The 24,935-nt window shown below is 39.6% G+C and overlaps 1 protein-coding gene across 3 annotated transcripts in view; it reads right to left on the bottom strand.

Moving 5' to 3' along the window:
* The window catches only part of kdm4b (lysine (K)-specific demethylase 4B), a 66,436-nt gene extending 41,919 nt beyond the window's left edge, over positions 1–24,517 (bottom strand). For all 3 annotated transcript variants that reach the window (XM_038715590.1, XM_038715591.1, XM_038715592.1), the window contains exons 1-6: positions 24,381–24,517; positions 15,244–15,675; positions 13,529–13,704; positions 12,426–12,540; positions 11,752–11,945; positions 712–761 (exon numbers count right to left, since the gene is read on the bottom strand). In XM_038715590.1, the coding sequence (XP_038571518.1) occupies positions 712–761; positions 11,752–11,945; positions 12,426–12,540; positions 13,529–13,704; positions 15,244–15,648 (940 nt within the window). In that variant the 5' untranslated portion in view covers positions 15,649–15,675; positions 24,381–24,517. The remainder of the gene's footprint in view (positions 1–711; positions 762–11,751; positions 11,946–12,425; positions 12,541–13,528; positions 13,705–15,243; positions 15,676–24,380) is intronic.
* Positions 24,518–24,935: the final 418 nt, after the last annotated feature.

Raw genomic sequence — 24,935 nt, 5'->3', positions numbered from 1 at the left:
AGTCGTTGTGGCATTTACACTACGTTACTGATCGGTGACAGGAGGTCATACACTACACGAGCTGACAGCGGCTGCGTCACCCGATGCTGGTCTCCAAACCATGTTTTGTCAAGGAAACACACATGAAATGTGAAACGGCAAATGACGCAAACCTACACATGAAACAGCTGTTGTTTGTTATTATAAAAGATACCAATAGTAAAGACAAAGTATATGGGTGAAATAATGGATTATCATTTGCAGGTAGCAGGGATTCTATGAGCTACAGAGAGAGCTGGAGGTGAGTAAAAAAGTGTTTTGCGGTGAAAAAGTCGCTGCCTATTCCGCCAGCTGCCTGCTCTCATTGGCTGGATGTGGATGTCGAGTCGGCCGACTCCTCCAGATAATTGGCATGCTAGATATCTGGCAGACGTCGGCGATGTGTCGGGGGGCCGTTTTGACGCGTCGTTGTGTAGTTCACACATAACGACTGCCGACCAACGACCAACAACCGATTTACTTCCGATCACAGCCCGACGCTCGCCGAGCAGCAAATCGGGCTAAAAATTGTGTAGTGTGAACTAGGCTTTAAGTGTGTAGCATGAGTAGGATTTCATGGTGTGTGCTGAACAGTTTAAAGCACTTGCTCCTTCACTTAACGTGCCTTACCAAAGGCTAAAACAGGTATGATAATAAATAAAATAATAATTTTTAAACGCATTAGGGGCTCACCTTGTGCCAGCCTCTCCAGCCTTTTGCCGTGCTCAGGTGGGACGGAATACCTGCGGACAGAGGGGAATCAAGGTGATTAGTTTAGTGAAAGGTTGACCTATTAAAAACATTTACAAGAAATCTTTCAAACCGACTGCAATAATCATTCTGAACAACAAAATGAAGACATTGTACAGCTGCCCTTTTTATTTTACAAGTGTGTGTTTTAAATGTATGTTTTAAATTAGCCTTTTCAAAAGAGAATTTCTGTCACTGTTTTGGGACAGACAATAAAGTTATCTATCTATCTGTCTATCACAGTCTTATTACAGGACAGACAGATTTATGTCATCCGTCTAGTTCCATTTTCTAATTCTTCCTCTTCCACTCTAATATTCTTGTCAAGTAAAATACATAACTCCACTGAATATTTGGCTATTATGCTATTATTATTCTCTAACAAATTTTCCAGGAACTTCTCAAATATGTATAACATATTCTCTCAGACATTATCATTTTCAGAAATAACAAGATTTTTACATCTTTGACCTATGAATCCCCTTAGGTTCTTTCTGCTCCTCATCTGACGATCTCCAAGGAAGCTCAAAGTTTTATCTTGTCGAATCTACAACTTTAAGAGCTTTTTTGATCACAGGACTTTGCAAGTAACACAGACACTAAAAACTGAAACTGTAGGCCTATCAGATTGTGACTGGGCTGCCTTCTTGGCACTCAAGATTTAATGAAACCACTATTTTTTAAAACAACTTCTAATGGTAGTGAATAAAGTAGAAGCCATACCAAGCAATTGTTAAAGTGTAGATATGTTCAAACCGAACACAAATTTTTGAGGCAGCATAATAATATATCAAGTCAATGCAAAGATGTGGATAGACAACATTTCATGCTAGGCATTCGAATTGAGGCAAAGACAAAACACAAAAATATGCATGTTATGACAATACATAATCACTGTCAGAAACCTACATAAAACAATACAGAGGACAACAGCAAGACAGTTCAGAAACAGAAGATTTGAAGTTTCTCTATGGATCGTCACACTGACTGTTGGTGGGGGGGTGGCATTTACTGATTTACTCAATCAGTAAATGCAGCCCTACATAACAGCACTGTCTAGAAGTTAAAATTTGAAGGGGGGAAAGTGGAGGGTGGTGGAAAAGATTAAATGACCGGTGAAGGGCAGGACAACGAGAAATTACTGTTTTGGGAGTGCTGGGTTATTTCACTGCCCTCAGCACTCACAAATTACCCATGACGTACACCTCAGCACCCCTCCCTCCTCTTTCTTTTTACACATGCACACGTCATGCAAACCAATCATTCTTTTCAAAGTTTGGCGGACGCCGGCTTTAAGTTTGATACAGTCTTGCTTTGATCCGTTACGATACACTACTCTAGTTTGTCTTTGTCCATTACTGCCTTGTTTTTAAGCAGAGGCATCTGTGCAAATTAGCCTTTAAGACCCCTTTTTTTGGGTTTTATCATATTTTAGTAGTTTTCTTCTGTTTTATTACTGTACAAATAGAGAAGCACTGTGGCACCGGTTCAGTGCTGCTCCAACACACACCACGTAGTGGAGGATACAAACATTACCAAGGAAGTGTTTATACTGTTAATATATGAGGCAGGTACTGGAAAGTATATATCATTACACCAAATGTCAGATGCTACATTTAGAAAGCGAGTTTATTTGTAAAACAGAGTAGGAGGGAGCCAGCAAAGCTCAAATATGATCCGTTCATTTGTGAGGTTATTACACGGCTCTTTATTACTGCAATTATTTCCTCTGGATTGCTTAACCCTCCAGAGACCTTGGGCAATGAACTACGGGGGGGGGGGGGGGGGGTCTACATCTCTGACTCACAGCAACTGCATGGATGTTTGACACAAAAGGAGAGAAGAGAGAAGTGAAAATGAAAAAGAAAGAACAAAGATGGAGAGATGGTGGGAAGCTACAACACTTGAGCAAGAGCATAAGGCAGAGGGAGAAGGGGAGATAAAAATAAGAAACACAAAGAAAGTAAAAGGCAAAGTCAATTTCAATCAGAGGTGCCGAGACATGGTGCCACACTGCCACCCATAGATGGAAGCTTAGCACTACAGGAGAGGTGCAGCCTCCTCCAGTGTTTATTTTTCAAGCCTAGAAATAGAGAAGTATCCCACATCAGTGTCTTGTGATCAAAGTCATTCATGCTATCTGGGAGCGAGCAGGTAACATCTGACAAAGAACGTATGTTCAGGTTATTATCTTTCAGATGTAATTGGCCTATTTTAGTGAGTAAAAATGGTGCTGGTTTTAGGACCGTAATCATTCTCTACATGTCTACATATTTTTTTTATTTGTGCGTTTTGCTCTTAACAGGGTCATTCATGATTAGTAACACAATAGTAATGAACCTGGTCATCAGATCTGTCTATAGAGCAACAATAAGACAGGTCTTAACTTTGGACCGTTGAGGTTTCACTTCAGTGTTTACCTGAAACCTTTGCATCAACTGAAACCTAGCTTTGGGTTCTGGTCTTTCATTACACCACAGAGCAACGGGCATTCTTGTGAGTGCCAATAAGAGAAGATATGGCACTCTTTCCATACATACCACAGAGCCTTACTTTTTGATACCTGTTCCATGGGAACTTATCAGTGGCCACCAACTAGATCACACAAACTGCATCAATGTTTTTCTACGGTTACATAAAACTTTTAACTGAAAAAGCTTTTCTCAAAAATGGTCACAATGCATTAGTGACACATACTGTGCATTATGAACACTTTTGTGCATTATTAGCACGTACCACTTTACTAGCTATACTGTGGCTTGAAACACATTTTACAACATGTTTAGTCTAACACCAGAGGGACAAAACAAGGTGGGTGTTGGGTAATGTGTGTTGCAGTGTTTATGCTTAGCTAGGCTAAACACATCAGGGATATTCCTCTGTTCTGAAGATGAAATTAATATTGATCTTCTCTTCTAACTCTCAGGAAGACAGCAAATAAGTGTGTTCCCTAAAATTTTAAAATATTCCTTTAAAAAAGGTGTTTTTGTCCTTGGTGGAGAATCACACTGCAGAGCTTTTTGCGTAAATGTACAAAACATCAGAGCAGCCCGCACCAGAGAACATCCCTCAGATGATTCCTTCCATCCCATCATCAAACAGAACAAATCAGCCGATCAGCGTGTCTCCTCCTGTTCCCTCCCTCCTAAGGCCACGGTTGCCATGGCAGCAACACGTCTGTCACTCCGGCGGCAGCGGGAGAAACACACAAATAAAACAACACACGGCAAATGAAGGCTTGAACTTTTCCCACCTCTCTGAGGAAGAGTATGACTTATCTATGGTGAGAGACGGTGTTCCTGCCGGGTGGAATTAGGCTGTAATGACAATTTTAGAAGCGGCACAGCATGTGTTAGTGTTTTACATCACTACAGACATGCTACATATGTGCATTGCTTTAATTTTGTGATTTGTAGTTAATGGCCACGTGTATGATGAGGACCACTAAGTATTGCTGCTCTAAAATTCTCTTGTTTAACACGTGATTTATAAGAACGACTACATCTAGTCGGTCACAGCTGTCTTTATAAATAGTGCAATTTAAGTACTGAGTGCACGTCTGCCAGATCACACATGTAAGGTCAGTGTTTCCCATTAATAACGACACTATGGCAGCCCGCAACAGTCTTTTTTGTTCCGCCATAGTTTTAAAATGAACCAAAAAATATTTATAAACATTAAAGTGTTCTAACGTTGTGTTTTGCGCCACTGCTCCCCACTGCTGTAAACTCGTGAGCTCACACACTTTGGCATCCGACTCAAGACAACCACTTTTCTTTTGAGGTAATTATGGTAACGTTAACTAAGGGTTTGAACAGCTTTAGGTGTATCCACTGTCACTCATTTGTGAGAACTCGATCAAGCTAGCCACTTTTGAATGCACACGTATTAGAGCCTTTATGGTAAATGCAGTTAAAAGGACCAGAGAAAGCGGACAGGCAGGTTAGTGACTTTATTCTGTCATTTTCTCACTTTGTAACAAGTGTTGCAGTATGTGAGTAGAGAGGCTATGAAGTCTTAATTGTACACAATACAAGCACAGTATACAATATAACTTATCAAAATGTGTCGGACTTGGTGAATGTAGCACGAGGATGGAGGATACACGTGACAAAGTCCGGATTTCAAAACCTGTTACCACAACGTATACAGTATGGAAATAAAATTAATTGGATTATTTACCAAATTAAATATGGGGAAACACTGAAGGTCAGACACCTCGCTACAATTCTCTACTGTCACAGAAGATAAACTTCTTTTTAAAACTAGCAGAAAGTTTAGTCTAATAATGAACATCATTTATTCCATTAACCTCAAAAATAAAAACTCCCGTTATTCCAACTTAAGACTGTTCACACGGGATTCCAAGGCGGTTAGTTGCTTTTGCTGTGTAATTTGGAGTGGTTCGTTAACAAGTGAAACAAAATACAAAAACAGTGCAATGCTCCTTTTAAATTTACTAAATTTACAGTATTACGATTGATATTTGCTTTGATTTAAAGCATAGCTACCACACTGCGGTAGTTCTTTTCACAGTGTTAGATTTTGTTGACATTACAGATATTTAAGAATCCAAATTCCAACTAGGACACCGACTGCATTTGTGCCCTAAGAAACATTGGACAAACACACTTTACATCTGTTTCTATACTATTGCTACATGTGTGCCTGCATATATGGTTAATCTACATGTTGCACACACAGGCATGTGAAGCACAGGGTACATTTTGATCAGAAGAACCCGCCTTACAGCTCAGACCCTCTATTTAAAAATAAAAGCAACCACTATGGGACCTGTGAAGGATTTACTGCAAACACTAAGTCAAAGCCCCGAACACCAACATCCAAACTGTAGGTACAACCAAACTAATGCTATATGCAGCGCTCTACTTCTCTCCTCTGAGACAAAAAAAACTGTCAAACGAGAATGGTTCAAAACCTTTGCACTACAGAGGAGGTTGAGGACAGTGAGGGATTCATAATAAACTCCACCTTCCCAGGAAGATGCATCTGGGGTACACTTCAAAATATCACTTTCAATTCTCTTTCGTCAGCCTTTCCCTACCATCCCCCACCCCCTTCAAATGCTCCAAGGCTAATCTTTCATCTGACAGCAGATCTACTGGTGTGTGTTGGGGTAGAGGGGCGATTGAGAAGGTTTCAGCAATGAAAATAAAGAGAAAAAGAATGATGGAAGGATAAAGGAAGGGAGAAAGTGACAGACTGCTAAGGCTGAGGTCTGTTACACATCCGCCAGCGTGTGTGTATGTGTAGCAGTAGTAGTCGTTATGGTGGGGTCTGACTTTGATGGCAGCAGAGTTGCAGGGGGAATGGACTTAATTTCACAAACGGCTGCACTATGAGGAGAGAGGATGAAAGAGTGTGTGTGTTTTAAGGGGGCATGCTCTGTTTAACAGCCTGTAATTACTCCACCACACACAAGTGTAAAAGTGAAAATGATTCAATTTCAGAAAAAAACGAAGGTGGGAAGGCTTGGTGAGCACTGAGAGAGTGTGACAGACAAAGAACAAAACCAAGGAATAGAATAAAAAGAAAGCGGGAGAACGAGACAAAAAAAGCACATGGTTTAAAAAGAACTGAATGGTGTGAATGTGGTGAACGTATACATTTTACTGTCCCTCCCTCCAAAAGTTGTAATTTATCAGTGTTACAACAAAACCAAAGACTTTTAACTTGTGTTATTCTGTTATAGATATAAAAAAAAAAAAAATACAGACACAAACGTGCTGACAGCCATTTAATAAAAAATGTACACAGAGCAGCGGATATAAGTCGCCTCTATCCTGACTGACAGGTCACCATGGTAGTGCCTTGTCAATCACAAGGTAGTCCCGCCCTAAAGCATACTCTGCTTTAACGTCTCTTTTCCCCTAAATAGGACCGTTATTTACTGAATGAACATCATGTTGTGTTGAAGAAGACTTGAAACTAGCGATTGAGACCATAAACTCATTAGGAAAGTGTCTACTGAGGTAATATATCAGGTGAGAAATAAAAGTCATTTTGCCAATATTTGTAATGGAACCGGACTTCTATTTGCAACCAGCGGACTCGCCCCCTGCTGGCCGTTAGAGAGAATGGCGGTTTAAGTTCCGCCTGCACGGTTTCACTTTTCAGTCTCAGAGTTTGCCGCTTGATTGAGATCAGACAAATAACATTTGACAACCACTTGTCACGTCACTACAACTCTTGATTGGCAAACGGTACAAAACAACTGCAGGATGTTGAGTTTCTAATGCGATTTTTTTGATTTCGTTTTTCGCCAGTAAAAAGAAACGTCAGTGTAACGTTAATGTGTTGGCAAACTGCAGACTCAGCGTGGGCAGGTATCAGCTTTAAAAAGCCATGCAGGCAAGTGTGACGTGCAGACAAATAAGTTGTCCAACTAATATACTAATAATAACTAATGTGCATTTTTGTTTCTAAATATCAATTACTGACTGTATATTATGGCATATTTGAAAGCTTGAATGATTTTGTAATTCCAAAGATTCTTACAAAAACAATTATCTGTGTATCTTAAGGGAACACACACAGAGTGGTGGCCTACACTGCATGTCAGATTACCTGTACTTATTATCTTCTGTGTAAAACAACACACTGACCGCATCTTTAAACGGATATTATCTCAGTTGATGCTCCACAAGCTGCCATTGTGCTATTTCCCAGTGCCACAACACACATGAACACTCCAGAAAAACAACAACTGTATTCTGTTATTAAACTCTTGTCAATTTTACTTATATAGCCCGAAAATCACAAAATTTCAATTTTGCCTCAAATATATGAAATCTGCAACAGAAGCCTTTTTAAATGTACTCTATACAATTGATCTTGGGACTTTATCACTTTTGTTCTCTTGTTCTGAGACAGCTGTCCTGTAAGTGGTTGATTCAATCAATGCCATGTGCCTTAATGAAGAGAATGAAGCCCGACGCTCCTCGTTTACGCATGATCCATGATGATACAGAAAAATAGAAGTGAATAGCAAAAATAGCATGCTGTCAATATTTTAGACACTCCCCAAAATATCAAAAATCATGCTTTCAGGGGAGCTCGTGTCTTTTGAAGAGGCTGGCTCACCTGTAGCTCACACCCTGGCTGTAGCCTCAGCAAAAAACCCTTGATAAACATATTAGGGTATTTTCTTAAGATGGTCAGGTAACCAGCTGCTTCACATCTGCCCAAAACAAAATGCTATCTGGATGATGACCTACTTAATCAATAATTGACTGGAAATAGAATAATTGAGTGTTTGACTGGCTCGCAAGCAAAGCAACGCATCACTACCATACATTTTCTTTAATTGCTTTTTTCGTATGTAGCTATAATGTAGTGCTCACTTCTACAATCATATTCGCCACAGTCACTATGAGATGCGATGCAACTTGAAAAAGAAATATAGTCTATAGGCTATGTTTTGTTAAGTGTGACCAATCTGGGGACAGAGGCAGACCACAGCTGTTTCAAACAACAGGCACACGTGTACAGCAGCCAGTTAGTTTGAAAACCAGTAGAGATACAACACGGGTCATCGGGAAAAAAATGCAGCTGCTTTGTTTTTCCGTGTTGCGTTTAAAAACAGAAGTCTGTTTTTTTTGTTTATTGTCTTTCAGTTTTGGTTTTGAAACGGAATAATCAAAGCACGAACCATACACCGATTACATGGACTGCACACAAATCTGTGGATGGTTCGTTCTTTCACTATTTCGTTTTGTTTTATCTATGACAGGTGTCCATAATGGTTTTCAAACTAACTGGCTGCTATACATGTGCACCTGTTGTTTGCAACAGCTGTGGTCTGCGTCGGGCTACATCCAACCAGAGGAAACGATCACCGCTCCTGCGACCTCCTCTCCCTCGCCATGTACACTCCAACGCCCCACTCCCTCTCTGGTAGCCCTACTATGGGTTGTGTTGCCAGTGGAACGGGTGCACTGCACGGTCAGTGGTCGTTCCCTCTGGCTGGATGACGTCTGATGCGCCTGATTTTATGCATAGCCTTATCCATGTGTTACTGCAGTGCCACGAAACTTTCTAAATTCTTCCATCTCACAAAGAAAATGAAGGTCAGGTTGAAACAGTGTAGAGAGGCTGAACGAAAATTACCCGAACCTATTAAGTGTATGATTCATTAATATACAGCTTGCCAATTTAACTAATACATGTTTGCCGTGTATCATTGGATGTACTGACAACTATCACTGAATTAATTTGATACTGAAGAAATGAAAAACCCACTTATGTTGATGTTCAAGCTCATCTCAATTACATTTAATCAGGCACCGCCCTCGCCAAAGTGTATCTGCTTTGAAATAATCAAAGAACAAACCATACACGGATTCACACACTGACAGTAAGTTGTAATTATACCTTCCCGTTCTCAGTGAGAGGTATGAAAACCAGACAGATAGAAGATTTTAATGAGATCACATCACAGAGGGAGGAAACTGGTAACACACACACACCATACATTACTCCAGGAGGCCGACAGGAGAGAGAGGAAGGTGGAAGAGAAGCATACTTTGACAAAAAGGAAGACAGGTGAGAGAGCAAATGAAGAAAAAAAAAAGAAAAGAAAAACACACAGACACAGTAATACTGTATTTCTGAATACTCCAAGGCTAGGATGGCTCTGCTCACCACCTGCAGTGCCATGGAATGAAAACAATGTGGAGGAAAAGAAGAGAAAAAGCAAAACACACATGCACACATAAGGCTTGGGCGGTATCTATTCTTTCATACCTTCCAAGACATTTCTTCGGGGTATACGGTATAGGACTGTATTCGTGAGTTTTTTTTGTTAAAACCTCCCCCCATAAAACAGTGAAAGCTGAGCTGCTGGTGACAGAAGTCAGTGTAGCATGCCGGAGTGTTTCTATTTTAACCCACACAGCTTTTCTAGCCTTTACAGCACTGTTTTAGTAGCCCATAGCCATCTCATGTGACGCTAATCAGGAAATGAAATCTGTGCATTGCACCTCTAACTCAGTGAGGGAGACACACGCACAGCATGTATGACACGAGGGGGACGAGATGAGAGACAGTCAAAGAATTTTACATTCAGAGAAGTAATTTCCTTCCGCATCAGCTCCTGTGACCTTAGTACGGAAAAAATTTGTATGTTAGTTAATGTCAAGAGACAACAAATTTTTTGATCCCGGTTGAATTGAGCCCTGATTTACACATATGAGATTTGTGAATTTAAAAGATAATTTTAGTCCCCCTCTCTCCCTGATTTCCTCTCTCTCTCTCAATCCTATCAGAAATTAAGACGGAAAAGCCCATGAAATAAGTCATCTACATGTTAAGCGGTAATGATAACTAATGTTCATTTGTTGCTACTAGCTAGGTAACTTAGCTGTGTAGCACACACACACACACACACACACACACACACGTATCTCACCTGTTGCGTTTAAACGACGAAAAAGACAAAAAAGGGACCTCCAGGGAAGGAATAATGATGCACAGAATAGAAATCACTGTCAATAGCAACAGCTGCTATAACTGGTTTCAGTTAAACTTTCTGTGCATTCACAAGAGTGAAGTCAGGATGAAACCTCAAATTTCATAACACCTGTGAAAATCAGGTCATTGTACTGTTTTCTCTTTGTTCTACATTCTTCAGAGATATACAAATTGCAACTGTTTTCCTATTTTGTTTTCTCCCCAAATCAGGAATTATCCACAGATCCCTCTAGAATCACAGACAATGCTTAAACACAGCTGGAAATGGTAGAAGATGAGACGATGAACAAAACTGAATTCTGGCATTATTCATGAAGTGTTTGTCCCAATAACTAAAAAGGTCAAATCCAAAAAATAATAAAAAATGCCAAGCACGATCAAATCGCTCAGAAGTTTGCCATATAAGGAGCCACATGCTCAAAGCAGCACAAATAAACATCATTACAGTGTATAGCAGAGAACACATTTCTGAGTATCTAAAGCTTGCTGCTCCAGAAAAACAAGTCAAAAACAAAAATCTGAGAAATGTGAATGACATAGCTGTCATAAAGTTGTAATCTTTAATACCCAATGGAAACTTCCCACCCTCTAGCCCAGCCATGAGTGCTTTGGACCGATTCACTGAGGCAAATGGGTTGAGGGCTTCTGATGTACACTAGAGAGCTTTTATCATCAGATTTTGAAAGCTGCTTTGAGATAATTCAATTAAGCATGCAGTGGAGAAAGACCTGTCCAGAATGTAAAAGTAATAAGTATAAGTAATATATATAGTGTAAGTTTCTACAGTAGACGGATGGTAACATTACAGAGCTGCTGTTTTCTTTAGTTTGAAATAATCCCATACTTTGGACACTTTTTTCTTTGTCGCTATTTTCTCTCTCTTCCTCCACTTTGCAAACAGCTCCATTATAATCACATTGTGTTGAAAGCATAAGCACGATGTGTGACAGTAATAAATGTCCATGCGAAACACTGTGCTGAATTTGTGTCGATGCATTTTATTAATCAATTTTATCGATTTAATCAATGAATCGTTTCAGACCTAGGTACAAGAGGCACGAATCATGTTGGAAATGTGTAACTAGTAGTTCAAAAATAGACATCAACATTTGGACATAAGGTAAAGCAATGCTTTTTACAGGGTGCCTCATGCAAGGGTTTTAGAATACAAACTAATCAGTGATCATTAGTGGATAGATCAATAATAATCAGTGATTCAATTCAATCAAAGATCAGAAATAACCCTAATCAGAGCATAGTCCTAAAAGTGGCTTTGAATATCCTGCAGCTGTCTATGCAGCATGACACGGCAGCTCCTGTCACCTAAAGTATAGCATCCATTGTTGGAACATAATTAGTAGCAACAGTTTACACACACTACAGCTGCGTTCTATGACTATGCAACAAGCACAGGGTTTTAAACCAATTACAAGCTAAAGGACTGAGGTTAAGCTTCAAGCAAAAAAAAAAGAAAAACAAACAGTGACTGACCAGGACTTTGGCTGTCCAAAGTGCAGGTAGTTGATGCTGTAGAGGTCCATGTCCTCTGTGTGCCAGGCAAATGTGGTCTTCCACATGCCAAAGTACAGGTAAGGAGTGTTGACACCCTCAATGACTATGCCACATTCCTGCTCCACCATATCCAGCAGGGTGTTGAGATGGCCAATGTTCCACTCTTGAATGTCCTGAATAGAGACAGGCATTTCAAGGATTAGCATGTACACAGTAGTCTGCATCCTACACTCAAGGTGCTCTTCAATGTCTATCAATGACCACCAGATGGTGTTGTAGTCAAACAAAAATGTACTTGCTGACAATTGGTGCGGAAACCTTTTTTGATGCTGGCAAAGTCCAAGAGGACGTTTGTGCCAAATTTGAAGAAACTTCCTTTAGGCGTTCCTAAGAAATCACTTTCACCATAATGGGACTGATGGCGGACGGGCATACAACCCATAATGGCCACGGCATATAAATTCCAGTCAAAGGTCGTCCTCCGTCATTGAAAGCAGTTCAAATAAAATGCCTAAAGTGGAATTCTTTTTTGTCCTCAAATCATAAAGTCATAGGCAGGATTAATAACCCTGATCAAAGTAAACAGGGTTAGCAAATCAGCCCGAATCAATGAGTTCTAACACACTTCTTGGGAACACACACAAAACCCTTACCTCATCATAGATGGAGCCACTGACATCTGCACCATAAATGGGTGACACAAATGTTAGGTTCTTCCAGTACTTCCTCTCTAGGTCATCAAAGTCTTTGTGCTGGGGTGTGCAGTACCTGTAAATGGCACAGGACCAGTCATACTGTGAGCAGTGAACAGGGAGATGGTGCTTTAACTAAACCCCTATGTTGGCAAGCATAAAGCATTGACCGATTTTCAATCAGTAGCATATCAGCTACTTTAGATGTACAAACTGCACACTGGAGCCATATGACTCAAACAGGATAAATACATTCTTACAACAGGTACTACTTCAGAACAATTCATTGATGGCGATATTCTCCATTTCTCTTGCAATAACAGTAACTTCTTAACTGCAGTAATGGAAAAAGGATACGCAATATATCAACATTAGTATTCTTTCTTTTTATTAGTAGTGGTATTTCACATGCATATGCTTAGACATTTTCTCAATAAATAGGTATGGTTTTACTGTTGGTCTATCCTTAAAACATATGGGAGGCTTTTACATCCTATCTTTTAAAGGTGGAGTTTTATCTTCTTTTTATTTTCTAACTCTTTAACTGTATTTAAATACCTTATTATAAAGCACTTTGAATTGCTTTGCTGTTGAAATGTGCTATACAAAAAAAAAAAAAAAAAAAAAAAAAAAAAAAAACTTGACTTGCCTTGAATTTTATGACCGCTAGAGGGCAGAAAAGACTCTCCAAAACAAACCTACAGCAACTAGGCTTTTACAATGTCTAAATAAAGTATTGAATCCCCCTGGGTCTTCTTCATGGTTTCATTTAGTAGAATCTTCAATCAGTAGATTAAGATCTTTTTTTACCCCTGAACTATAGAAAAAGAATAAATAAATACTCACACCTTGTTATTTTCATTTACATGGATCAGAGGATATCATTAATTATTGATATCAAAATATTCGTAAATCTTATAAAACATTACTTGGATGACAAAAACGACCGAGAAGCCTCTGATCATCAGTCTCAATCCCTTCTAAACACATGGCTAACAATGTGCAAAAACTTAAAAGAGCAGCCACGTTTATCAATGAGGCCTCTAGACCGGGTACCAACTTACTTCTTGCTGTTCGCCATCTTGCGGTACTCGCCCACCGTCATAGACTTCTTCTGGATGTTGTACTGAGTGAACAGACCTGACTGTCCAGTCACCACCTGCGTGATGGGAGCTGGAATAACCATGTCCTCAATGGTGTCGTAGGACTTCCGCGGCTTCCAGCCCTCTGGGGGAATCACCTAGAGAAGGAGAATGTTTAGCATTTAGATTTACATTCAGTAAGCTTACAGTTTTACAATGACATGCAGCCATATTTGGCTAAATCTTTACACTCAACAATAACATTATCAACAAGACGATTCAAGTCGTACTGTACGCTATTTGGGGCTGGTAAAACTCTCTAATCTGACAGGACATTCAATTCCTATTTAATTCCACTGTACACAGTATACAACAATAGATATTCGGATTATCAGATCTATCAATTATTTGACGCAACATTCACTTCTGACAACATAACAAAATGCCAAACATTTGCTGATTCCAACTTCTAAAATGTCAAAATATTTTTGTTTTTAATAGTTTTCACTTGTTAATGAAAGAAAATATGGAATTTTTGTGGAAGACTTACTTTGTGCTAGGGCTGAATGATTTATTGCATTTGCGATATTATCGCAATGTGATAAAATGAGATTTTCTGATCGCAAAGGTTGCGATTACACTCTGGCCTTAAGCTTGACAGAAACTGACACTACAGAAACTTGTGTCACACAGAGAATGAAAGTAGCACCCGCCACCAGCTGGTAAGTTGGTGGCCATCCGCCGCTTAGACGGACAGGGAAAAGACACGTGTAGTAAGGTAAGCGTATTGTGGCGATCGGTGTCTGCGTCACACACACAGCCACCAGTCTGTCCCGAGTTACAGGCTGGTGCTGTTGGAGAAGTGCTAAGCTTGTCTATTAAACACAAGAGGCCTCACTTGGTTTCATTTTCATTGGCCAACATTTGAACTGAACCTCAAACTGAGTATTTTTTGTTTGCTTACTGGGATATAGAAAGATGGACTCCTAGGAGATTTGAACTGAGACTCATTAATTGGTGGTTGAACTGTGGGTTTTGTATTGAGCGCTTACTGTATAACACACAGTGGTGAACTTAGTTTTTCTTGTGGTCTGTAGTTAGGTCGACCTGATGATATTATATCCATCCATCCATCCATCTTCAACCGCTTATCCTGCGTACAGGGTCGCGGGGGGCTGGAGCCAATCCCAGTTTACATTAGGCAAGAGGCCCTGGACAGGTCGCCAGTCCATCGCAGGCTGATGATATTATACCATATTATTTAATTAACATAATATTATTCAAATTATATTTCTCATATTATTAAAATTTGATACTTCTTCTCCACCATTGCACATAATAATAATAATTCATGCAATTCATGCATCAACTAATTTCATCATAACACAGGCCTGACCCAAAAGAAAGAACAGTGTATGTTTAATCTAGCTAATTTTGGGTTGGTCATACTATACACTGATTTACTGCTTGTCCGTTTTGAATAATACAGAAGGTAAAGATCTTAAAAATTAATCGCGTGGTAAATCGCAATATTGGTTAATAAAATCGCAATTAGATTATTTTCCAAAATCGTTCAGCCCTACTTTGTACTTAAGTAACTTAACAATTAGACCGTTCCATAACAGCAATCAGGACTGTACAAAATCTTTGAGTTTATATATGAGAGCACTATCTATTTGTATGCGTGTTGTCTTCACCTTTGCCAGGCCAGCACGGTGAGCTCCTTGATTCTCCATGTAGACAATGTATTTGGCAAAGTCTTTGAATTCTTCCATGGTGGGCCGAAAGGTCATGATCTTGCAGCTGGGGTTCTTGGCGCTGACTGGAGGCGGTGGGGGTGGCAGCAGAGAGACCGAGGGCAGCTCAGAACCTGGGGCCACATCTGGGTCTGTAGGCTGGGCCGGGGTGGGAACTGGAGCAGCATCTTGTTCTGAGGTCACCGCTGTTTCAGCGTTTTCAGCTATTGCTGAATTCTGGGTCGAAAACGGATCTTGGGTTGCACTGGAGCTGACAGCAGGAGGGGAGGCTGGGGCGGTGTCAGGGGGTAAGGCTGGTGCAGGGTGAGGAGACGGCACCGTGTCCGTGGGCATGTCGGTAGCCATTGGGCCTTTTAAGGGTTGCAGGTAAACCTGGAGGGGAGAGCATGGGCAATCAGAGCATACTCAGTCTAATTATGCTTCTTTCAAACTGCCACAACCTTTTTGCAAAGCAAACTGAACAACTGCTGATTAATAAAATAATGATAACAAATAGTGTCTGATCATAACAGGATAAGCAGGTTAATGTTTCTGTTTGACATCTGGACAGCAAAAACAACTTTTGTCACTAGTGTTCATGGAAACAAATCATGACCTTCTGAGCTCCTACTGTAAAGCTGAAAGAAAGTCAATCAACAGCAAACGCAACTACTTTGAGAATGTATTAATCATTTAAATGCCAAAATCCCAAAATGCCCTTGTTTCAACTTCTCAATTGTCCATCCATCGTCAACCACTTATCCTGCGTCCAAGGTCGTGGGGACTTCTCAATTGTAAAAATATTAAATATCTTTAGGTTTTGGAGAGTTGGGTGGACAAAACAGGGGGTTAAGGAAGCTGCAATGGCCATTTTTCACTATTTTCTGGAAGTTCTAAAATTTCTAAAGTATAAATAGATGGAGCAATTAACTAATTATCATCAAACATGTCAATATATTCATACCCTACTTGAGCATACCACTTACAGTAACCTTTAAGAGGTAAAATCTACTGTGAGAAACACAACCCAAGTTCCCTTTGTGTGCCATTCAAAAGCAAATAGTCATAGTTAGGTGTAAGGAATTAAATAGCGGTAAAAATAAATGATAACATGGATTAGGGAACCCCAGGAAGTAAATCAGAAACTTAAATTCAATTTGAGCACTAACTGGAAGAAAAAAAAAAAAAAAGACAAAGTGCAGAAAGTTCTGTACTCTGTAGTTTTCTGCTGCCTGTGACTGTGATGTTTCCTTGGATATGTTGCAGTGGATTTGTTTTAAAGAAATTTCTTTCTGATAAGCTTTTAAACAAACAGAAATAAATTAAGTTTTGTTTCTCCTGCCTCTAAACTGCCACTCTCCCTTTTTAGACTAGTCAGGAAGGTCACGGTTTCCCCTATATTCATTCAGCAGCGTTATGATTGCCGCTAATGAAATTTCCCACGATCATTAATCAATATGCTACTAATGTTTTCACTTGCACTCTGTGCGAGGACACAGTAACACTAAACGCTTGGCTAGTTTTCTCTCCTCATTCTTCACAGAACAGAACATGTGACAGGTTCTGTTATAAGAGCAGCTTAACTTATCTTGTTTCCCAAACAGCTAGAAAAGTGAAGCCGGTTAGCACTAGCAAACGTCTCCCCTCCTGTTCAGACTGCGCAGCTGAGCAGGAAAGCTGACGTCTTATAATATAAAAACGTCATAATATAGGAAGTAACTAACTTAGTAGCTGCATTACATTACTGGCTACTTGTCCAGTGTTGAGAACATTAGGTACAAGCTTAGACTTAACTTTTGTAGCCTACAGCTCTGTCCTATACCCCGACTGTACATCCTAATAGTTGGATGTTATCAAAAGAAAGGGCAGTGGTGACTGTGGAGGCATTGTGGTTAGAAAAGCAAGGGATGCAAACTAGGGTTGGGCGATCTTCTCCATTTGTCTTTTATATTTTTCTCTATTTTTCTTTAAGTCTAATCATGGCTACCTTAAGATCACCAATTAGTGATCCAATCTCCAGGAGGTGGTGTTACGTTGCAGCATGCCAGTGAAATGCCATCATGGAAGAAAAAGGCTTATTAGCTTTAAGAGCAGGGCTGGGCGATGTGGCCAAAAATTTTATCATGATAAAAACATTTCATATCATTCAATATTGATAATTATCACGATATTTGTCAAATCGTTATTTCTTTCCAGTTTAACTGCTGATTTTTACTCCTGAGTGAAAACTGAAGAAACCAGATGGTTAATTATGTGGTTAAACTTTTCTTTATGGTCAGAATGTGATAAACACTTACGCCAAACAGTGGATCATTTAACAAATCTGAGGTAGAACATTCAAAACTATTATGATAAAATCTTTTCAAAAAATATGATTAGTAAATCTTTTTTCAGTCCCTTTCCTTCAAAAAAATAATTCTATATTTTTATAGAAAAATTCAAGGCTAATTTGTCAGTGATTCAAATGAATTAAACCAAATATTTTTTATTATTATTATTATTATTATTATATTATTATTATAATGTACTATTATATTGATATTGGGGAACATTATATTGAGATAATTATAATTATTATTCAATATTGAACAGCAGCTATGTGCAACTTGCTAATCTCGAAAACCCAGCTGTATTGTAAGGTTAACATAGTTATCTGATTGGTTCATAGTAGTGATATAATGAGTGTTTACAACGGGTATGACGTCAAATTCCTTTGCACAGATCCGTATCACTCCGCGACAAACAGGGTTCGAGTTATAATCTGAGCTTTGTGGGGGTCTCACGCCTCATTTACACCTGGTATTAAAATGTAATCCGATATAGATATCGCATTTTACCGGTGGAGATAAATAAATAAATAAATAATCAAAGAGTGTGTGAGAGAGAGAGGCAGAGAGAAATCATTGCTTATTACATGATTCAACATTTCCCTCTCTGTCACACACAAACCCGCACAAACACACACACACAGCAGTCCACTACTTGCCCCAGATGTCTGCCATATTGCAACAAAGTTTAAGTTTCAATAGCCTGTTCAAAAGACTATTGCTCAAGGAGAGACGCAATTCCAATTCAATATTAAATTGTTATAATTTTACACACTGCTGGCCGCTGGCACACAGTAGCAAGCATATTATAAATTCAAGTTACCAAAATCTACTGACGCTAGACAGTGTTTTAGTGGCTGCACAACAAACAGCAACGCACATAGATATAAATAGTTCTAACATTTATAGCCTTTGATGTATGTTGCTTAGCAACCGTCATGCACAAAAGCAGAGATAGCGAGGGTGCATGGGGGTGGCCAACCCAGGTCCCACACTGGTAGGGGGCCCACTACGTGGACGATGAAGTTTTGCTTGACTGATTATAGTGGACACGAACAAACAACAACGGTATGTAACGATACGCTGTACTGGGAGAATTCAGCAGCTCTTATCAAATGAAACAGTCCCTTCATTCATGGTTTCAATGGTAAACCACCACTACGACAATTACCAACAAACACACTAGATTCTAAGGAGACATGTTTTAATAAACATAAATCATAAACATTTTTATTTCAAACAAATGGCAAACTTAGCACATTTTAACAAAACTCCTTCACCCTCATGCATCATGGGAAGGGAGGGGCGTAGGCTACATGTGCGCGGCAGTATATTTACGGCGTCAACTTCCACTGGAAGCCTCTCAGGAGCATTTCTGCAGCGAAGCACGTAGCCTGCCCCACGTTAATGACTTGTTTTTAATTGTCCTTTTTGTGCTTCTACTACATACTTCAAAGCTCTCGTTTCTTGTCTTCACGGGTGCGTCTAGCAACTACCACAGGGAGCATTTCAGGTGGAGTGTTTTACCTGCCGGACTTTGCCGACATGCTCAGATTTTGTTGATTTGGTGATTAGTGCTTGCTTTTTGTGCTTCTACTATGGCTACGGAGCAAAATCTTTTTTGTCTTATTTAGCTGTGTTTATTGTTGATATACAGTCAGAAGTCTGTAACGGGTATTTTATTTTTAAAAATTGACCGTTTTTCTGCCGTTTCTGTGTCTGACTTCCTGCCTGGTTCATCTGTGCTGTGCTGCTTGACGCTAGGACGCGTCCTGGACACACTAAGCACAAACATTTAGTAGAAAGGCTGCTCCGGCAGCAGCAAAGCAGACAGACTCTGTGGACTTTCGGAGTGAGTCTGGGGTCATGTAAACTTGGTTAATATGTCTTTGTAGCAGGTGAGCCTACAATGAAGCTCCACCCCCGGTCATGTGCTATGTAGCCTCCCTGCAGCCTGGTGCGACTACTTTTTGTATTCATAAAGAAATGTCTGTTAATGAAATAAAGTCAAATTGTAGTGCGTCTGTTAGCCTACTTTCTGTTTTGCCATACTTGGTAACTGTTTACAGTTAAGGGGGTCAAACAACTGTAACTTAACTGTGATATAATAAGCATATACCACGGCACGTCATCAGCTATTGCTGAATTATTAGCTAGGCACCTTACATGCTTGCTTATAACTTATAGGTCTCCAACACTGACAGCGTTGTTAAGAAAATATATAGAGTAACTTCTTAGCGTTAATTTGACACACGGCTCCGTTTCCATTTGTGAGAGAGAGGGAGGAAGCAAGCGGAGCAGCTGAGCGAATCTATGCCCTGCGGGAAACTCAAATTTTACTCCTAATTAATAGTAGCCTATATGGCGGTCAGCATTGATATTGTGGCGTCATGTCACCACAAATATATATATCAGTGAATGGGAAACACTGTAGTGTGGTGCAGATACTACAGACTTTTGTTATCTTAGTTCTGATAGTGAGTTAGTTAAAATTTGAGACACAAAAGGCAACATGAAAATTCCTATCTGTAATGATTCAAAGGTCATATTAACAGGGTTTCGCCGCCGTTAGGTTTAGGAGGTAAGGCCCAAAACAACTTGGGTGCTGTGCCATGAACGTAAAAATCACTGTAGAGAGAGGGTGTGAACTAAAACTAAATAATTTTTCCAAAATAGTTTGGTTTTGGTCCCTCCGCAGACAAATTCTTCAGCAAGTTTAGCCCTTAGCTTTATGGTTGTTGTTTATTCATTATCTGCTCTAGCTTGTCCAACTATTTGTTCACAGATATGGTAAAAATAATGGTCCCAAATGATGTGAAATTGCATATTTATCATTGGAAAAAGTAAAATTTTACCTTCAGAGGAACCAACTGTGTTTCCACCACAGGGTCTTTATTTTACCCCCAAAACAGTCAAATAGCACACACGTCGGTATTATATTTATAGCTCAGAAATATGCATGCAGCGGTGTGTTCACAGCCAACAGCTGATGGTGTTAAGCTAAATACTAGGTCCGGAGTAGTTGTTTTCATTTTTTTTATCAATCGGTCTCCTCCTCTCCAAAACAAACAGACCAGCTGATTACAACAGATAATAAAGCACGTTAAAAAATCACTCCGACGCTCAGACAGACACAGACTGCTTCCAGCTTATCTGCAGCTCTTGTCGGATGTAAATGTTTTAATGACCTTCCAAACTGTTGCGATTTTAAGTTTGTTTCTTTCTCTGTGCTGGAGTTCATTTAAGAACTTGATGGCTTTTTCCAGTTTGTTATTAAATTTGTAACAAACTTTAATAGTGTGTCTCTTCATCATAGTCCCACACAAAAAATTATATTTTTAGTGGTCAAGGATATAGTTTTTCCATTATATTCCAATCAAATCTAATGTCATATAATATACATTTTGCACATGGATCGTGGTTACTAAATAATGATGCCTGTCCATCGCTTTTTATGGCGTATACATCAGCTTGTTAATTTGCCTAATCATCGCAGGTCTTTACACATTTCCACACCCCTCCTATTATTGATCCTACTGAAGATTAGTGCTTGCTTACTGTGTGAATGGCCATTGCAGCTGCAGCAGCCCTGAGACTTTGACCAACCAGTGACACTAAGGCCCCATCGACACTACACGTTTTTGTTTAAAAGCCGAGTTTTAAAACGAGTACGATCTCCGTCCACACCAGGTTTTAGCTGCATTTCAGAATTGATCTCCGTCTATATTAAAACGCACATGTAGTGGCCGTTCACATAGGTACGCTGGGCATGTGCATGTCCGTGTAAGCATGACGCAGATGATCTATTCAAGCAGCTGTGGCAGACTGGGAGTCGTCGCAAAGTAAACAGTGATGCACAGTACAAGTGTAAGCAGATAAGTCTTTTGCAAATCAGTAGCATCCTGTTTCTGCTTTGCCCAATCAGAGGGCCAAGCGTGAGCGTCTGCGTCTTTGTTTCTAAAGTCCTCCATTTTTGCCCATCTGCACTAAAACGCTATCTGAAGTTTTAAAACAAAAAACGGGGTTGGCAGCGTTTTCAAACTTCTCAGTTTTAGGTCTTTTTTTTCGCTGTTTTAGTCTGGACGAAAGGTGTAAAGGTAGCAAAAGGTCTCCATTTTAAAACCAAAACGCAGATGGATGGGGCCTTAGTACAGCAAACTCCACGCGATAGCTCCAGGGCCATTACAGCATTGACTTGAGAGTCACCAATCAGTGAGGCCCGGCCCACCCCCAGAAACACGCTTTTCACTGAACGCTAAATTAATACATATCCCCGAGTGCAGGATGAGTCATCAACATTTTCTTATTGTTTTTCAGAAAATGACAAACTCAAGACAACTGTTTTGTCATTGTTACTGGCACATATAAAAACAGTTAAACAACTAATCTGATTTCATGGGGAATTTAAGCCCACCGGGTAAAAATGTTAATTGAATTTCAAAAGAAACAACATTTCTAATTCTAGTAATGTAACAAAAAAGTATGTCTTATTCAAACTACTAACCACAATTTTGACAACAAATTACAAAGTACTTATCAAAAACATGAGTAGAAAGATGCACAAATGCTATCTTCTGAGGGTATCAAAATCAAAAAGGTTTTTTTGCAAATTCTTCTGGGATCAGCAGGCACGTGTCAAACATGTGCTTCATTAAGTCACTATCAACTTTTATATAAAAAGCAGCTTCATTTGGAATAAACATCACACGGCAGAAAATTAAAATGTTTTTTGAAAATCTGACTCAGAAGATGCAAGTGGGCTTTTTATTTTATAGACTTAACGATTAATTGTAAAGATAATTGACAGATAAATTGAAAACTGCACTGTTAGTTGTAGCCATACTAGATTTACATTTATCTACATTTACAGCTGAGGACTGCGGCTTACTTTTGCTAGCCTTCAACAGTTATAGCCTTCTGTGACATTACAGAGTTGTTGTTTTCTTTTAGCTTGAAATAATTCCATACTTTGGACACTTTCTTCTTCGTCCTTCGCTGTTTTCTCCCTCTTCCTCCACATTGCAAATAGCACCATCATAATCACGTCGTGTTCACACAGCGCAACAGTGCGCTACATAGTTTTATGGATTAAACGAAGCATCGATGCAAAGAATTTGCGTTGATGCCTTTTAGTAATCAAATTAATCAGTTTAATCAATGAATCGTTTCCGCCTTAAATCCCACCTTTAAGACCCATCTCAAACAATGGCTTAAGACTAACCAGAACTGTGAGCACTCTTAACCTGACATGCTGCACAACAAATTCTGTTCTTTTGTACTTGTGTAATGTATATTTGTATTTTGTCGCTTGAAATGTTTGTTTTTGTTAACTGTATGGGGAATAGAGATATAAATTAGTTTTCTTGCTAAACTCATATCTAAATCTGACATTGGCACATTCACAGGTGCCCCACATAAAAAACAATTCTCTCAATGCAATAAATACACCACCTTCAGTGTTTCATCACACTTGATAGTCTTAGGATGGACGTGTGAGAAAATAGTAACCCACTTCCCATATGCATTTTCTCTGCAACACTTGTGGTTTGGATAGTGACAAAATGTTATTTTGGCTTAAACTAAATTACACACACACACACACACACACACACACTAAAAAATGCATTGCAGCTTCTCACGCACAACTTCATTCACACATCTGCCACCCACAATGTTAAAACAGCATTATCTGTAAATATGATGTTTCTTATTTGTATTGAGTTCCGGGGTCATTCATATGTTCCCAGGGTCCTGTATTCCTCAGTTCTAGGGTTAGGCAGTTGGATCCATGGAACATAGATAGCCTAAGCATAGATCCCGTAAGTTCCTACTACAAGGAAAACTGAAACTAAATTCAACAAGTCATTTGCATTAAGCCCAAACAGCCTGTGGCCTGCAATACAGGAAACATGTTGTGAGCTTAAAACGACAGACAGGTTTCTTCTTTTGAGAGAAGTATGTTTTGCTGTATTGAATACAAGACATTTGTAATTAAATCCCACTCAATACGGTTTCCTGCTCAGTGACAGAGAAATGCACGTCCTCCTCAATAACTGGCTGCTCATGAACCGGCCCAACTAACAATTTACTCGTTTTACGATCGTGATTAACAGTCACTCATTTAAAAATGTGTAACGTTATCTCTTTTAAACTGACCTATTCAGAGGGCCACATGACCCCCAGCTGTCTAACCACAACAAAAAGGGGCCTACACAGCCCCTTTAACTCCATCCGGGCCTTAAACTTGTACTGCAGCTCCCTGTCCTCCCTAATAAGTATTAATATGCTAAGTAATACTCACAAACTGTATTTATTGCCCTGATAGTTAATTCATAGCTCTGGCTTGGTAAGAGCAAAACGACGCTGCTCTGTTTAAAGGAGCTGGTATTACAGGCTGCTGCTAAGGGCGACGATGGCTCTGCACAACTAACATTAACTGTTAGCATTTTAACTCAAATGACAGCGAACAAAAAACTGCAGCTGAAGCGCCTCAAGATGAGTAAATTGTAGAATTCACTTTAGCCTTCAATGGGATCTGGCAGGTGTACATATACGCAAAACCACTAGTTATATTTAAACAGAACTACACTTCACCGTGCCTTAACGTTTATGCATTCATAGCTAACGCTGGCTAGCTTCTAGCTAGCTACTTCCATATCTGCATTTAGAAAAAATAAAAACACCGCGACGACAGACACACTACACATCACAATTACACGAGAATACGGTCTTCGCGATTGAGAAAAACGATTCCCGTTTGAGAAATATTACCTCCTGCTGCAAAGTATTGTCCTCTCCCTGTTTTCTTTAATCGATTTGGTTTCGTTTGGTATAATTCCCAGGATCGATTCTCCTCTAGCATTAGCTAGCCGAAGCTACTCGGAGTCACGCCCACATCAAAACTCCCGTCTCGCGATTGGTTGAATAATCTGGATGATTTCATTCTTGCTCACAAACCCAACGATGTGGCTGGTTTACTCGGTTATAGACACACTAATAAACCAATGGAAATATGCGTTCACTTCCACTCGTCCCCAGTGTTCCTACTTACCCGACGTGCATGCAACGCACGTAGACGCTACTGGTCTCGCTAAAGGAGTCTGTGCTCCGTTGGCCATTTCAAAAATGTATATACTATTACTACAAGTAAACACATTTTAACTAATTTTCTCAGGATCCCCGTGTGAGTTCAAGTTATAAATAAAACCCAGGTCATCATGTTAAAATACATGACATGATCCTGTTTCTTGATTTCTCAGTGAGGTTCTACCTCAAGAGTCAGTGTAAGTACTTTAAAACCAAATTCTGAATTTGAAATCTATCATT

The sequence above is a fragment of the Micropterus salmoides genome, unplaced genomic scaffold (genome assembly GCF_014851395.1).
Source record: "Micropterus salmoides isolate LMB-PRFRI ecotype aquatic unplaced genomic scaffold, ASM1485139v1 Ms_hic_scaffold_13, whole genome shotgun sequence".
Taxonomy (NCBI): domain Eukaryota; kingdom Metazoa; phylum Chordata; class Actinopteri; order Centrarchiformes; family Centrarchidae; genus Micropterus; species Micropterus salmoides.
The sequence above is the reverse complement of the archived record's forward strand: the minus strand, read 5'-3'. Positions and strand labels throughout refer to the sequence as shown.